The sequence below is a fragment of the Dysidea avara genome, chromosome 9 (assembly GCF_963678975.1).
Source record: "Dysidea avara chromosome 9, odDysAvar1.4, whole genome shotgun sequence".
Classification (NCBI taxonomy): domain Eukaryota; kingdom Metazoa; phylum Porifera; class Demospongiae; order Dictyoceratida; family Dysideidae; genus Dysidea; species Dysidea avara.
Genome location: NC_089280.1, coordinates 16796033 through 16813025, shown reverse-complemented (window position 1 = coordinate 16813025; position 16993 = coordinate 16796033). Strand labels below are relative to the sequence as shown.

Here is a 16993-nt window from a genome sequence, read left to right as displayed (position 1 = left end):
TTTATTAAATGGTATCTGTTTAGATGTACTGTACGCAGAAATTTTGATTGTCTACAACCAGTCCTAATGTCATATAATGTGACTAACAGAATTACAATTAAGATGTACTTTACAGGTAAGGTGAATAACCCATTACACAACACTAATTCCAAGGTATACATGGACAAGAGTACAGAGAATAGCATCCTCCTGAAATGGTAAATCATCAAACTGCTATATATGACTATTTGATGTTAGTACCCTCTAGACATGGCAGATCACAATGAATATATTGTGTTTATCACAAGTTAGCGTGTTGAGTCAGGACATGGGATGAAAAGAGTTGATATTGTATTCATCTCATTAATTTTGAATTCTTGGTATCAGGTCACTTGTGTTCAATAGATGTTCTTCCTGGTAGTGGGTTGATTAGCCCACTACTGTCCATCCCAGTCATATTCTTGGTAAAGTAATTTGTGGCAATAATAATGAATAACTTAATGGTGCTAAGCTGCTATAGTACAGGTACATACACACTTGTGTAAATCCTTCAGTGCTTACAGAAACTTGATAACGTGGGTAGAATCCATCAGAATCAGAATCTTTGATGGCCTCATCTATCTGTTATTGTGTGAGTTTCATCACTGATTGAGTGTGTATAGTGCTTGACCAGTAGCGGGTGACCTGCAAATTAAGTTAGACCTCAGACTAGGGTGTTTTCCTTGTACACGGAAACAACTTACACAGGTTTGTGCCTTTAGGGTCTTATGGTGACACATGTATACATTGTCTGTTACCGAGGACACAGGATCAGGTCTCTACACTGGTGTGTGGGATTTTCTAGTTTTCACTTGAAGATTCTTACTCATTGTGTCTACAAGTTCCTAGTAGGGTATACAGGATAGTGTTTAGAGTGATAATTTAGTATACTGTACCTGAATGGTACACCTGCATTTCATTACACATTGCTTGCAACATCATTGACACAGGTGTTGTGTTATGCCACTCTGGAATTTGTTAATTGAGTTGGTCTCATCCTTTTAGGACTTGCGGTTGCAAGTAATCAGTAATACAATCATGTAGTGGGCGACTGTACAATATACTTAATTGGCTTTAAATTCACAACACTGCAAGGAGTTTTGGTCAGTGAGTAACTACAAATACTTAACTTAGATTGCTATTTCAAGGAATCTATCAAATAACATGCTCCATAATTACAAGTCACATTTACTAAGAGATGACAGCACACATAATTATACATTGACTAAGGTGTGGTATAGTATTACCTACTAAAGTGTACATTTGTGTGTATGCATCTCATATTTTACTGGTACAAGTATACATGTTAAAATTCCATTGTTATCACAATAATTGCCATTATTTCGTTTGAGGAAATGGTCACATAACATGTACATGTTTGGTGGTAAGGACACCTGTGAGTTTACAGGCTGACCACAATATGATCTGCTGACATTAGAGTAAATAGTCATGGTGAGTCTTGTGGTGGTTGTGACAGCTGAAAACATTTCAATATGGATGCTTTTTTTTTAACTTCTCCCACAGCATTGTCTACCACACTTTCTCATTGTAGATGTATCTAGTAAATTTCCACATCAAAATTTACGGATGCTAGTTACTGTCTTCTGACCCTGTTTGATGGAAAGTAAGTTGTGTAGACATGCAATCTCATGATGAAAAATGTCACAGAAAATTAGTATATTAATAAATTAGGCTGGGAAAACTGTGCAACTTACTATGTCATCATTGTCAGCACTAGGAATTATGGATTATCATTAGAATTGATGCCTGTCATGGCTGATCATTGAACACTTGGCTGGGCAACACTACTACTTGGACTAACTTACTAAGCATTGGAAATCTCTCCATAGTTTAGATGCACGACTTAATGTGTCACTGTGTGACTTTTGCTGAAACTTAATGTGAGCCCTCCCTTCCCATAAGACCTCTGCAATCTATTGATGTGGAACAAATAACAGTGATTGAGGGCAGCTATAATAGTGAATAGTGAATAATTATGAGCTGTGAAAAGTCCAATATACTCATCATGTGATATCACTGATGTGGAAACAGCTTGATATAACCAAATGTGACCGGATCTGCAAGAATCCCATATGTTAGAACAAGCCTAATTTTACAGTAGAATGGAATAAACGCAATGGGTGAAATATTTACAAAATCGAAAAAAAATCTATATAAATTTTTTGAGTGCTTGTTTCACAATGACGGAAGGTGACAACAGCAAAAACTATGGTAGCATCGTGATCCCAAAACAAGAGGAGTTCAAAAATATTTGTTTCGTGTCAATTCTCCCAAATAGAGAGAAGATATGAACGTTAGTTTGCCTTATGTTGGATGAGCAGTTTGTTATCATTTTCTCTCTCATGTTTTTGCCTTCGCCCTGAAAGGCCTGGAAGACAAACTTATCCAGCAATGGATTCGCCTGTTAATGGAGAATCTGATGGTGTAAGTTGCATCTCCGTAGAGGACTGCATTCGTAAGTTATGACCATGTATTTAAGTGCCTGTAGCTTATTTTCCCTATTGTCACTGTACAAATCAATTTTTCTGCTGTTGCCAATGTTTGTTGTGCACTTTGTTTGTTCTTGTATCTTGTGTTTTTGTAGGCAATACTGTATCACCTCTAGGCGTTTGCCTTTGTACTCACCTTACCCTTTGTGGTTAAACAAATAAAAATAAACTCCAACAAGTACAAGGTATAAAGTTATAAACTGAAAGGAATTACATGTCCACTAGTATATCTGCAGGCATAGGATCATACTTTCTAATTCCTGAGAAAATTCAAAATAAGTCACACTGTTTACATATAAGTTAAATGTATCAAAATTCCATACATGTAAATTCAAAATAAGTCACACTGTTTACATATAAGTTAAATGTATCAAAATTCCATACATGTGACCCAGTCTGGGAAAACCGGTCTTATCACCCATGCCAGCAGATTGCATTTTTCACCCAGAACACAAAGCTGCATGAATAACTACCTAATTTCACAATCAAAATCAGCTAGACTTGAGTGGTCTGGTTTTGCTGGCTGCTTTTCCCAAGCCCAGTGGTGATCCGTACATGCGCTCTGGTCAGCCTGGGGATGGCTGTACAGCTCTATGGTGTTGAATAAATACCTCTGCTGTGAATCTCCTTTCATTTAAGCCAGTTGTGAGACCTGAATGGCCCATAACTTGGCCTAGTTCATCCTTACGCCTTCCTTTTCAATTTTTAAAACAGTCTCTTGCCCTCCTTCCAGGCCTCCGCCTCCCTCCCCTTTTGGAGCTCGCCTGATACAGTCAACCACGGTTTAAAAACTATCTAAGATGGCGGGAAACTTAGTCGTTGGCTACTTGCACACTGGGTGCTGTGGAAGGTAAGGATGTTTTAAATAGGCGATAAGGCCGGTTTTCCCAGACTGGATCACGTATGCTGACCTCTCATCAATGAAAACCAAAGTATATAAGCCATCGATTACACTAGTACAGCACAATAAGTTGGCAAGGACATTCCGTTTTAACCTGGGGAATTACTACAATTATGTGACCAGCTGACTAAAACCCAATCGTTTTTGCACATCCCTTAAATTCCATTTTATTTTATCTATGTATAGTAAGTAACAAAGGAGTGGACAACCAAAGTTTCAGCCTTTTATGATAAATTGTCTTGGAGCTATAGCGCTAGACAGTTTGAACTGTGATCAATTAGTTTGTACAACAGCAATATGGCAAGTAAATGGCATCTGCTTATTTAATCAATCATAACTCGCAACTGAAACAAGCTATGAAGACAGAACTTGGCTCAATCTGTTCACCATGAACTGGCAAGGTATAGTGTTTTCCCTACCGTAAGGAAACAGAAGACCAAGAAACAACTTAGCATTATAAGTAAGCGCCCATTACTCACAAGCCGTTTGCTGTACAAACATGAAACAAAGATTTTCTTACTCTCCATGGACAGGAAAATATGACGGTGTATAAGTTTGTTGAAAAGAATTTTGTTTTAGTCCATACCAAAGGGGTTAAAACGTGCATAAATTTTTTATGCAGCACGCATATTTTTATTACCCAGTTTATTTTTATAGAAAAAGCCAAGCTCTTATTGTTTTTCACCACGACACAACCAAGAATCAATTTGGCAAATTAAAATAGCTTGATGATCAAGCTCCACTGGAACCTGGTTGCAAGTATTTAAAATGCTAAACCCTGTTTTTGAAATTCTTCCGCCCCCGCACAAAAAAGAAAAGGCGGACCTGACACATTCCGGGTACAGAGTAGTTCTGCCTCAGCCGGTTTCTGTGGATATGAAGTATTTTAAAACCAGGCGCGTGCCTGGTTTACTGAAATTGTTTTCGTAAAAGTTTGTGTGTGTGTGTGTGTGTGTGTGTGTGTGTGTGTGTGTGTGTGTGTGTGTGTGTGTACCTATCTATCTACCTATGTCTGTCCGCACGCACCCACGTGAGCAAAATAGTTAAATCAGCTTTTACGTAAGAAATAAAAGCAAAATGAAGGTTGTACTAAACTTCCGTACAGGTAAACTTTGCTCTGAGGTGGTTTCTTTTCAGCGGTCTGAAATACAGGTGTGGTGAGTCTCCTCAGACTTTGTGAATTACCTTCCCTTTGGGTTTACAGGCGTTTAACAATTGAGAAACAACAGTGCTAGCCTCGTAGACTACCAGGAATAGCCTATCTCTTCGAGTCGGGGAAAGGGGCGTGTCCTCTACGTACGCAAACGAAAATGAAGGGCAACTCTGATGCTTTGTCAAGAGAATTTGTGTGAAAAAACACAATAATCAAACTATAAAACAGTTTAGAAGATACTTCTGTGCGTAATATGTTGTTAAAAGCGGTTTGTTTAACAAGCGCTTCTTTAGCAGTGCATAGCAACGTAATTGAAGAATTACGAAATTTCATGAATTACATAATCCGAGAATTACAATAAAATAATTATGTATTATTGCACACCCAAAAACCTATTGGTTATTGGTTAAGTTAGCTAGCTGCATGGCGCCTGGTTTTCAGAAGTAGCACAACATCAACTTGTTACTATCTGTGACGACATGTATCTAAAAAATACTGATTCCCCTTGCACTAATTGGTGCTCAAATAATACACATAATAACTATATTTAATACCACTACACAGTGCGACAACTTATTCCTCGAACCTATGGTGTCCAAATTGGTGTCCAAACTCACGCCACATCGGATGATACCTGCTAGGCCTACTTACAGTAGTTTGGTAGAAGACAATCAAACGCACGCAATATACGGAGTAAAATACGAAAGGATTACTGACAAATATCATAACGATAATTCAAAGAATCGAAGTACTTTCGAGGAAAAGCCATAATTAGTTTACAACCTACGTATTTGGACAAAATACTCATCCACATGCCAGTGTCATTAATTGCATGCGTTATTCAAGCCATACAAAATTAACGATGTGCTAGACTAAAATTAACGATGTGCTAGATGTACATGTGTCCAGTTTATATCATCGAAAGTTCTCCTGTCGAATCTTCTCGAGATCCTACCACAGATCCGTAAAGCATCTAAACTATACGTTGGTCGCTGTGGGACTGAGTCATGAGTATAGCTGGTGGAGACAATTTGTTGCTCTTTGTTGAAGCTGCAAACATCTTGGAACAAAGGAGAACAAGCTCCAGTGAGCCTGGTAAGACTGCATACGCCTACTATGATGTGACTCTTGAACTGGTTAATATGGCAGCTGTCATAGCAAGAAGAACTCAATGAGCCATTCTCACTATCCTAGTAGTTTAATGCTACCCAGAACTAGCTTAAAAGTACTTGTCACAAAGCCAGTTTGTTCTTATTGTGCGATGTGCCGGTTTTAACATTTCAGTCTAACTTGTTATGGCGTGGCCAAATCAGTTCCAAGAAATCAGATGGTCACAGTCGCTATACAAAACAATTTACCCTAGTGTGTTAACATATTCATGCATTGATGTGTGATCATGGACATGGCGTATAGCTAGTATGATGTGGCTGATTGTGTGTTTTGTTGAATGCACCAGTATGCTGAATTGTTTGCGTGCCCGCTATAAAGTATAAACTTATGATAATACCTTTTGGTTGAAGTATGGGATGAATACAGAGAAAGTTCCAGATCCAAACTGTGTGGCTCCTTTGATGCATGTCTTCAGATTGCATGTTGTTGGAGGATCATGATCAAGTCACCACCTGGACTGGAATTTTTTTTCTGTGTTTAGCAGAGTTTTAGTGTCAAGATTCTGACCAATCTTTGCCTTTACAGGCTTTAGTTTTCTCGCAGGCCCCTAGTAGGGTAGTAAAAAACATTAGCTGGTTACTGATGGTAGCTAGATGTCAATAGAGCACTTGCACGTGTAATAGCAACGGCTGCCAAGCAGCCATGCTTCAGGATAACCCTCCACGGTACACAGTGGGTCACAACGAAGGTAATAACATTTATTCACTAAGCGCTGGATATAGTGACACTGGGAAGCAGGGCTAGGTTCAAAATAAAACTCGCTTTGGCAAAATAAAGTTAAATCACCATTTTTTTAATTCCTTTGCTGTTTCTAATGAGCTGGATATCATTCATTCAACAACTTGATACTCATTCACTACACTTATGGACCATCATAATTAGTGAGAAGGTGCTTTTCAGTCACAACATTGTCCTGAAACATGGCCAACAGCTGCGCAATTGCAATGAATTATGTCACCGTGCAAGTCTTCTTTACCAGGTTAGCAACTACTTGCCTTCATCCACACAGTTTCACTTTTAGCTCCTGCAAATTAAGCCAAGAATTGTACTCCTGTAGAGTAAGGGACTGTAAGTCACACACCTTTTGTGTCACCACTTACGGCATTGCTGTATAGTTAGTGACATCATTCATACTTGGTACGTGTGACCAGTGCCTTGATCAAGCACTACACAGTGGTATACTGTCTGACTGCAAGAATTACTGCTTTGTGTGTTTTATCGTATAATGCAGAGAACATTTTGCGTTGTAAATCTTTGGTGAATTGCTAAAAATGCGCATTGGTGAAAAATAACTTTGATGAATGTTGCATTATCAATCATAAACATCGACAAAAATGACAATCACTATAAAAATATTAAAGCAAGCATCATGACTTGTTTAGCAGAACTAAAATGGAAATTACTGCGAGAATTTGAACTGTAATTATTAATTTAATTGTGCTTGATTGGGCGTAGTAATTGGTGGGAAATAATTTTTCAGGCATGCTATAGTTTTTTTTTTTGTGATACAATACCTCAGTAAACATTTCAGAAGCTTGTTTTCTTACTTTTAATTGTATCGTTGTCCATCCTTGTGAGATAAAAAGCATGCTGAGTGACTATGCATGCATTGTGCTTCTGAGGTCATGTAGCTAACTCAGTTTGGCATTAGTTGTTAATAGTTCAATAGCTTTTTGCTGGAACCCTTTTTGCCAAGTGGACCATCTGGATAAGGGTAGGCTACGTAGATGACAATGTGCAGGACAACAGAGACTATGACATCATCAGCACACCCAATCCTTCCTTCTTATGTGGTAAAACTTTGGAGGATAAAACATTGGTGATTGGAAGCGTAATTCTCATCACCAATGTTTTGCTCTATGTGGTAAAGTAAATCACCAAAATATAGCCTAAGTCATGCAAGTATACATTAAGTCACATACCTACCGATTTCTGATACTTACGAAGTTGGAGTCAAGCATATATTATTAATGGTTGGCCATAGCAAGTTTTATTCCTGGTGCAATGGGGTTCACTTTGTGACACAGTAGAGAACCTTAAGTCATGCAGTTAGTCCAACTGTGCGCGTGTAAACTTGAAAAAAAAAAGCTTAAGTGTGATGGCCCAGACATTGTTTCATATGTTTCCATTTGTTTATCATATAATTTTTTTATGGTACATAATCTTCACGGTTTAAAGTAAAGCTATTGTGAAAATTTATCATGTGAAAATATATGTGTGTCCTACAAACTTCAACTCGCCTTACTGATAAATTAGTGTGGCTCCTGGTGTGTGATACTCTTTGTAGGCATGTTATATGCTTACAAACGGTATCACGCATTCCCAATATTAAAGTGGACGTGGCTCACAAAAGAAGCTGTCTTACTACAAGATTAGACTATGCATCGCACAGAGATTATCACTGCTGTGCTCGGGTTGACAATGCTACTTGGTTCTGATGCGCTTTTGCAATTTGTATGATGCTTGAATTAAGAATCAATCCAGACCCTTAGTAGCTGTGTGGTCAAGAGCAAAAATCTTCGAATCGAGCAACAGTGATTCATAAAATTTAAACACGAAAATCCTGGGCTAAGAGGCACCCGTAAAATTTAAAACGTGAAAATCCTGACAAAGCACATAACTGTGAAATATATACTGCCGGGTATACCGTATATACTGTGTTCTGTGTGCGGCTGGTTATTTTGAAGAGATAAATGGTGTGGGCTAACACAGTAATTAAAATACTGGAGTGGTCAAATACCTACAAGTGTGCCCAGGTGTATAGATACTGATGAACCCAAAGGGTATATAGATCACTCAAGAATTTCATGACTGTATTTCAAATTTGGGACATCAAATTTCCAAGTCAAGTTATATCACTAAAAATGAGTCTGAAATGTTTTGATTAACTTATTCTTGGCAAAGTGATTGGTACTAATGATAACACTTATATGTGTGGCTAATATATATTATACTCTGTTGCACTTCTAACAATACACCATGTATGACCAATGGTCTAGCAGTTGGTGGACATCATGTTATTGTAGTATATCAGTTTTCAGGTGATTTTTTGCATTTTAGTGGTGTAATTAAACTACTACAAGTGTTTTCTTTGTGTACCAGAAAACTTTCCCCAAGTTAGAACTGAGTTGAGTTGTATAGCCTGTCAAATTATAATTAATCACTTCTGGAATATAAATATTTAAGAGAAAATACTACATGGGAAAAGTACAAATAAATTTTATGTGTAAGTTTTAATATTTCTTGTAGGGGATAATGTACTGAATGGTTCTAGCCAAGTTGGCTCAAGACTGTTAAAAGGCAATAAGAAAAGAAAATTACACAAAGCCCAAGCTCCCACTACTGTTAACCCATTGGAAGTGGATGCTTATGCTGTGGATATTAAGAGGGTAGAAAACCCATTTGCTAAAGATGATTCAGATTCAGATTCAGACGATGTTTCTGATCATCTAAAGTTTCACAGTACCAAATCTGTTTCCCATGCTAAGATGGTACACAATGCCAAAGAAAAGAAAAGGTAGATGTGATTTGTGGTTGTACACTAAATGTGATTAAGTTGTTATACTATTAGACGAAGAAGTTTAAAACAAGCACAGCTGACACTTCACCAGGAGCTCCAACCCTACTCACACCAAAAGCCAGTCCTAAGAACTATCCTGTGTACTGCAATAGATGAGATAAAGGTTAGACCACAACACAGAATAGAAGTGGGTGGAGTTATTTTAATGATCAGGTGTGATTAACCACATATTTTCAATGTGGTAATCTTATAAAACAAACAGCATGTGATATTTTTATGACATGTGCACCTGTTATTGACTTCCTTACATGGTAGTAATTAGATCCAATATAATTATTATATGTACAAAGTTTTCTGGATCACTTGGGTAATCTCCATTGAATTGGTGGGTCATCCAACCACGACCTGGCTTCAATCCTATTGCAGAGATGTTTTTGTTCATACAGTTCATCATAGTTCAGACTCATACAATGCGAACTGCATGTTTACATATCATAAAAACTGAATTGACCAATCTACTTACATGTATTACAACTAAGCCTAATGTATTTCGTGGACTGGACTCACGAGCTGTTGTTGTTGTTATTATCTACTTTACCAGTTAGGCACTGGAGGGTGTACACAGAAGGCAGAGCCTGTTCGAGGTGTTTACCCAGCTGACCTGAAAACAGCTTCTTAACAATAATCATGGCATTATCTTTCTCTTGTGATGCTGGAGACATCATTATCGAGCTACAACTACTAGTATTGCTCTTCCTTTCAAGTCACTAAGGTCATGCGTGTACTAATTTAGTTGCTAAACTTGTGTACTCTTTTGTGTACTTGTACGGACTGGTGGTGACAGAGGCTATTGTTGTAGCACAGATTTATTCCTTTGTTGCTCCAGTATTTAGCACTAACATTTAGGCTTTGTGATGAGCCAGTAGTTGGATAGTTACATAGTCTCATCCCTCCTGCCTACTCAATATCGAATAGTAATTATACCAATCTGCTGGTGTGTATTTACTATAATTATGGCTAGACTGTGCCATGCCACCGTACCCCACAAAACTGCTGTCATACATTTTTGAAAATTTAGTGCACACGCAACCTTTTTGGCTTGTAAAGAAGAGCAGTACCAGCAGTTTAAGCTTGATAATGGTGTCTTCAGTGATACAAGTGATAGGTAATGCCTGGATTATTGCTAAGAAGCTGTTTCCAGCTCAGTCTGTGAGTCCAGTGTACAAGTCCAGTCTGTGAGTCCAGTCTGCAAAATACATTAGGCCTTACAACTAAGCCACTAAAGCCAGCAGTACTATTGATGCTACCCAATATCATGATACCAAGTGGCAATACTCTACTCCAAGATTTGGTATCATAGGTATTGATTTTGCAATATAACTACATAGATAGTTGATGATGTCAGGTCACATTTTCAATTGGTTTGAGTCAAATGTTTTGCATGGATCTTATTAATATGTTACAAAGTTTGCATCTTCGTGTACTAAATTTAAATTATTAAGGCCAAATTTATGTGCACGTTAGCTTGGTCAATTAGGTAATATCATGTGTAGTATCAATACCTAAAGTATATTGTGAAAAGTATCATGATACAAGCTTAAGGTGGTATTAAAAATGGTAATTTTATCGAGTTGGCACATTAAAACTGTATATTCAAGCTTTTGTCACCTCAAACTACAATAGCTGACAGCAAGTTCAAACGGTGACTGGCTTGTTACCTTGCCAGTCACTGTCTCACAGTTTGAACTTGCTGTCAGCTTACAGTAATCTCTGCTGCTCTTCTTGAAGCAAAGGAATTCCTATAGAAGAATAACTAAAGCCATAGAGTGTATCTACTTTTATTCAGTGCACTATAATCATAAATACCTTAAGAGTACGTGAGACTGTGAGGTATGAGCAACAGTTATTTCCAAGGCATATCACACAGGGTCAAAGTGAAGTGTGATTGTAGTATCACCTGGTACTAGAAACATGTATGTAGTGTGCTTTAACAGTAGTGTGTAGTAACTTGTAAAAAACATGTCATAGTATCAGATTTGTGTTGTCTTATTCTTCTTCAGTTGATTAAATGATAAGACCTTGGCGTAATATTCTTCTTTGTTTTGACACAACAAGTAGTTGTGCCTATGGTGAAAATTAATTTTTTCATTTGACGTTCTATTATACCATTCATGTACTGCAACGTGTATAGAACTGATGAATGGATACTAGTATGTATGGTAGGAACAAGTGTGTATGAAGAGCAACTTAAATGAGTCCATATTCTGTATGTGTTTTATATTGTTTGTATGTTGAATGAAAGTGGTCTTTGATGATTCATTGAAGAATATTCTTTAATCATGGTGTGGTATAGGTACACAATGTGCTGTTGATAGCAGTAACGATTTTGAACCTTTCAATGTTTAATTAGTCCACATATAACCATAGTGACCATATGTCGGCTAGCACCATAAATAGCTTACAGAATAAAATTTTACTTTGCTATGATCTGTTTTATTAATGTAAGATGTGCTAGTGCTTAAGGCAGATACACCTGTAGCAGTCTCATTTCTGGGTGTGCATGTGCATCATATAAGCTTGAGAAAATTGTTTTAAAGTATGGCTGTTTATATAGTGGACACAAGTACACATAATCACATGTGCGACACTAAAAGAATCGCCAAGTGTGAAAATGGATCACATTGGCCATGCCGAACTTTAGAGATTGTCGTTCACTACAATTATTATTATAAACAACATAGTCACGCCCCAAAGTTTATAGTGAGTATTAGTGTATTGTAAGGTTGCTACATATCCATACATCACCAGAGTGAAACTACTGCAGAGTCTATTGGAAGCATAGCACATTATGGCTATATTGTAAAATACTTTTAGTGAGTAGCAAAGATCCGGGCTGCGATAAAATTTTTATTGAGCATCCTGGAATCTATTGTGTTGTATCCTATCTTTGCCACCCCACCTCATCTCAGCTTTCAGCATGGCTTAATTCACCATGTGATATATTTGAACTGTGCTGTGCTGTGTTGTACCTAGGTTAGAACGTAGTGTGAACTGGGGGTAGGTCAAAGACAGTATAGTAGCATGGAGAGAGAGCGTGTCTTGTAGCAGACTCAGTCTTGCTTGCAGTGGAGTGGGTGTGTATCACTCAAAGACTTGTCACAGATAATCGCTACTTTTATACTGCTGGGTCTGACACGCCAGATCATGTGATCAATCGATTATTTAATGAAAAAGACCAATAATTATTTGATCCTATTTCACATAGGTAAGGAGGTAGTTATGTTACAACTCCATGAATATGCATAATTTTGCCTGCACTACTCTGAAAGTGTAACGTAGCACAAAGGTAATGTGATTGCTCCATGGATCACACTGGTATGTCTCTTCACTTTTCATACAGTTTGCAGAATGAATTTAACAGACAGATACGCAGTAACATATTGACCACACATGCACCAAACACAACAGACAATCAAAATGTACATACAACTCATGACTACTGTTCTTTGACCTTTTTAAAGAACTCACCAAGCTATACTGTCTAAAGAATTTAAAATTTCTCCCTGTTAAAACTACGTAGAGACTTCATTGTCTCTGTTGCACCAACTGAATTGAACTGATCATCGAACTGATCATTGAACGTGTAGAGCATCTTGTTAACTCATACTCGGCTTACGTCTTTATATAATTGTCACCCCATAGTAAGTCTCTAACCTTTGTATATGTAACTGAAGATACTTTTATGCTATCTAGGTTACTTGGGTAGGAAGTGGCACAAGTGACCCCAACAAATTACATATACTGATGTTATCATAGTGTTCTGTGTGAGGTATATGTAGTACAAATCTTATTGTGCTGTGTATATATATTTCAATGTAATGCACTTGCGTATAATATTTTTTTAGAAGCTGAAAAGTGTTGCTGAAGAAAATAAAAGCTGTTTAGCTGCATTAAGAGAGGAGAAACACTTACTTACAGAAAAACTAGAGTTCTTAAAATCATTGTAAGTACTTTATACATATCTAAGTTTATAATTTCTTTTCAAGACTGTTCTGTAATTTTCTGAGATCTTTACTTAGAGGATCGAAATTCAACAATCTTAACTACATCACAGTGTGACACACGTTAAAGTTTGCCATCTCTTCTGTATATTGTAATAGAGAGCAGTTTCCTGGAGACAAAGAGAGAATCAGCAGTGATAATAGTTATGAAGATGATGAAACTTCTCCACAACAATCAATGGAGTGTGACTCTGTGATAGATGTTACAGAAGATGATTCTAGTGAGCAATATGATGAACAAGATCAGTCAGAAGAATATGAGGATAAGAATAGTATAGGGAGCAAAAGTAACGAAGGTAAATATGTACATACTAGTGTTCTCAACATTAGCCATAGTGTATGTATCTCCTTGTTTAGAATATGTTACCACTGATGGTAGTCAATCATCACTTTTTGCAAATCCATTGTTCACTTCTCCACTCTACTACACTGCTGCAGCACAATTGGCTGCATTACAGGCTCAGTCCATTCAACTGGCTCAGCTACAAACATTTACAAACCCCATATGGCTGCCACCATTTGTCTGGCCCAATCTAAACAATTTATATTCCACTGTTACTGGAAATCAAGTGAATGGAACTAATAGTTTATATGAAAAACAACACTTACAGGTAATGGATGGAGTCAATGGACATGTAAGGAAAGAAGTTGGGTCAGAAAGTTACTGTTCAGCTGTTAAATGTAGTGTTGTGAAAACTACAGGAAATGTTGACAAGAGAAATCAATCTTGTGTATCACCCAAGTCAGAGACAACTTTTTGTGTGGATAATCTGGTAGATACATTATAGTTTTAGATTTAGTGTTACAGGTAGCTATTAAATATAGAGCGTTTTATTTTATGTTCATTATGAAGCGGGTTTACTAGATGTGTATACGTATTATTTGATTATAGCTATATTAGCTGCCATAACAGGGAGAGGCTATTACTGACTGCACCGCATACTACAATATGTTACATTGAGGGATGATGTGAGGGGATCCCACAGCAACAAAGGTGCATCAAAAACTTTGAGAATTGCTACTAAGTTTTGTAATAAAGTGCATACATATGTACAAATCACAGTTCAACCTAATTATATAAGCAAAAAGTTGGTCGAAATATTAGGCTAATAATTTTTATGTTACGTCACATTGTATTATGCCTTCACAATAATCTTTTCAATGTTCTGATTTGGTTGGTCTGACATGAGGTGGTTGTGTATTTAGAGCAGGGGAATACACCATTATGTCATAGTGAAAGTAATAAAAATTATAATAAAGTGATTTGATTCAATATTCTTGGAACTAGTTTGTTGTTGTCCATTACAGGGCTTCTTGGTATTGAGTTGCTTTGCCCATTTTGACAGGCCTGGTCATTTTCTCAGTAAAGCAATTTGTGGTAGATGAATAACCTAATGACAGTTTAACCATAATAACAGAATTGCCATTAGCAGGTGTAGAGGATGGAGAGGATTTTTGTCTTCACAATATTTAAGCTGGTCAAAATTACTAGGCTTAGCTGTGAAATTTTCATACAATGAAACCTCATTAATAGGGCCACCCTGTGGGACCAAAGCTATATATGCCATCAATACATTATTAATGAGGTCATGAAGTACACCTTAGCTGTATTTGAGGATCTAGTGGCAGTGGTTGTTATTAATGCATGAGGTAGTCTTATTTAAAGAGGTGGCCACGTTTCACTGTACATTTAATTCTAGTCTGCTGATGGCATATATAGCAAAGTGCATTCTGCTGTGTATGTACTCCAAAGTATTTTGTAGTTAAGCTTCTTGGTAGACACTTTGCTGAGAGTAGTCTCGCCAGCCAGACCAGTATATTTTTTCTTTTGTTATTTGATTGGGAGTCTTTTTCCCAACCAAATGACAAAAGAAAAATACTGGCTGGCTGGCGAGACTCTGCTGAGAGAATGTATATTTATAGGATTACAAGAAGCAGGTCATTTCCCCAACAGAGTCACTACAACATTTCATCAGAGTCAGTTGTGTGATCATGTTGATATGAGCAATTGTGTTCAGTTATAGACTAGATGTCCTACATGTTATTTGACCATTTCCTCAAAGGTTATCAAAAACAATGATTAGTGGGTTTAATGAAACCAAAACATTTTGTAATTATTTGCAGAACAAAGAGACAACCAACATTCAACTCGCACAAGTCATATACATATTTCTACTTTCTATTGTGGTCGACACTAAAAACTGTAGTTTTATTTATTTATTAAGGCTTCACAGCACGAGTGCTGAAGGTCTGTAGGACACTGGGCTATGTGAAGTACGGACATATGTAGTAATAGCATTTTCACACAATTCTGTACTGACTATAAGGACAACAGAACTACACAATTGATCAGGTGCCCATTATGTGACTGTGTTACTGATTACTGTCACCATTAGTCCATTATTAATGGGATGTGACCAACAAGTTCTGTAGTGGAACACACACAAACACACCTGTGGTCGCTCAGTGTAGACATTTAGACGGTGTCCTATATACTGTTGACAATGTGAATTGAACCATATATGTTATCACAACAGTCAGTGTAGTAGAGTTTGTTTACAAAATAATTTGGTCCAGACGATAGAATTTCATATTTGACCACAACAAGCTTGAGGCTTTAGTGTTAGCTTGACAGGTTGTTGTTTTGGAGACCTCTGGTAGTAATTATATGCACACAGTCACAAGTGAAGGATTATAATTGGATTTCAGGTCATTTAGGTAGCTATTTCAGATCATTTTAAAATCAGTAGCTATGTCTTGCTTCAGATTGATACTATAGACGCACATCACAATAACTGTGTATGGTTGCACTAGCTAGCACTGCAGGGTTGGAAAGCTTGAATGTACCAGCAACTGAACAGTTACGAGAAGATACATGTAGGACTAGACATTTGATGATGTTGGAGTTGTTACTGCATCTATTTGTTGTTACAAGCAAGTTTCTGCCTTGTGACTGTGCCTACATACACACCTATGCCATCCAGTACCTAGTTACTGTGCTAGAATAAGTTAACTGCATAAAATGTTGTAAATGTAAACATGACGTATAACTATTATTCACGCAGTGCATGGGCTACTTTCATAGAATCAAAAGTTTATCATCCAGATCGAGTTTATACATAACTTTGTATACAACAAGCTATACAACTAGCTAGCTCTCTTGTTCTGTACACCAATGTTGAAATAGCAATTTCCCATGACCCAATGTTCACCCACTCTCTATTATGTGCAGACCATCCATTTGAACAGTCATGTGGCAAGAGGGATGACCAAATGACCTTTTAGAAGTAGCTAGCCTCATCATACAAAAAATTCATCTTCACTTAGCTAGTTATTTCTATGAACTAATGATGGACACAACTTAATGTATAGCTAGTAACTATATCAACAGTAGCTAGTAACTATATCAACAGTAGCTAGTCTATGACTTACTAAAGCGGCTAGTAACGGCCGGTGCTAGCTCACGCATTGTAGCTGACGTTGCCGATAGATACTTGGATACGCCGTGTCGTCAGTAGCTCAGTAGAATATGAATTTGAGAAATTAATTCAAGAAGGAATATATCTATTCGGCGGTATGAAATGTTCAACGAATTGGTTGACCCCACTTCAGAGAAAACCCACAGTTATGTTTGCCCACGTATTTGGGCATTATTACGCG

The 16993-nt window shown here is 37.3% G+C and overlaps 1 protein-coding gene and 1 long non-coding RNA gene across 3 annotated transcripts; one reads left to right on the top strand and one right to left on the bottom strand.

The window, feature by feature from the left end:
- Positions 1–1159: 1159 nt before the first annotated feature.
- LOC136266954 (uncharacterized) lies at positions 1160–5927 on the bottom strand. Its single transcript, XR_010706405.1, has 2 exons — positions 5169–5927; positions 1160–1628 (listed from the first exon to the last, which is right to left on the bottom strand). It is a non-coding gene; the product is annotated as an uncharacterized lncRNA (long non-coding RNA).
- LOC136266945 (uncharacterized) lies at positions 1547–14199 on the top strand. 2 transcript variants are annotated; one of them, XM_066061985.1, is made up of 7 exons: positions 1547–1642; positions 1751–2494; positions 9002–9269; positions 9324–9435; positions 13178–13275; positions 13433–13629; positions 13691–14199. In XM_066061985.1, exons 2-7 carry the CDS (start codon positions 2353–2355, stop codon positions 14119–14121), a joined length of 1248 nt encoding a protein of 415 aa, XP_065918057.1. In that variant the 5' UTR covers positions 1547–1642; positions 1751–2352; the 3' UTR covers positions 14122–14199. The 2 variants fall into 2 exon arrangements, with proteins under 2 accessions (XP_065918057.1, XP_065918058.1); XM_066061986.1 differs by lacking the exons at positions 1547–1642; positions 1751–2494 and adding an exon at positions 5402–5677.
- The last annotated feature ends 2794 nt before the right edge of the window (positions 14200–16993 follow it).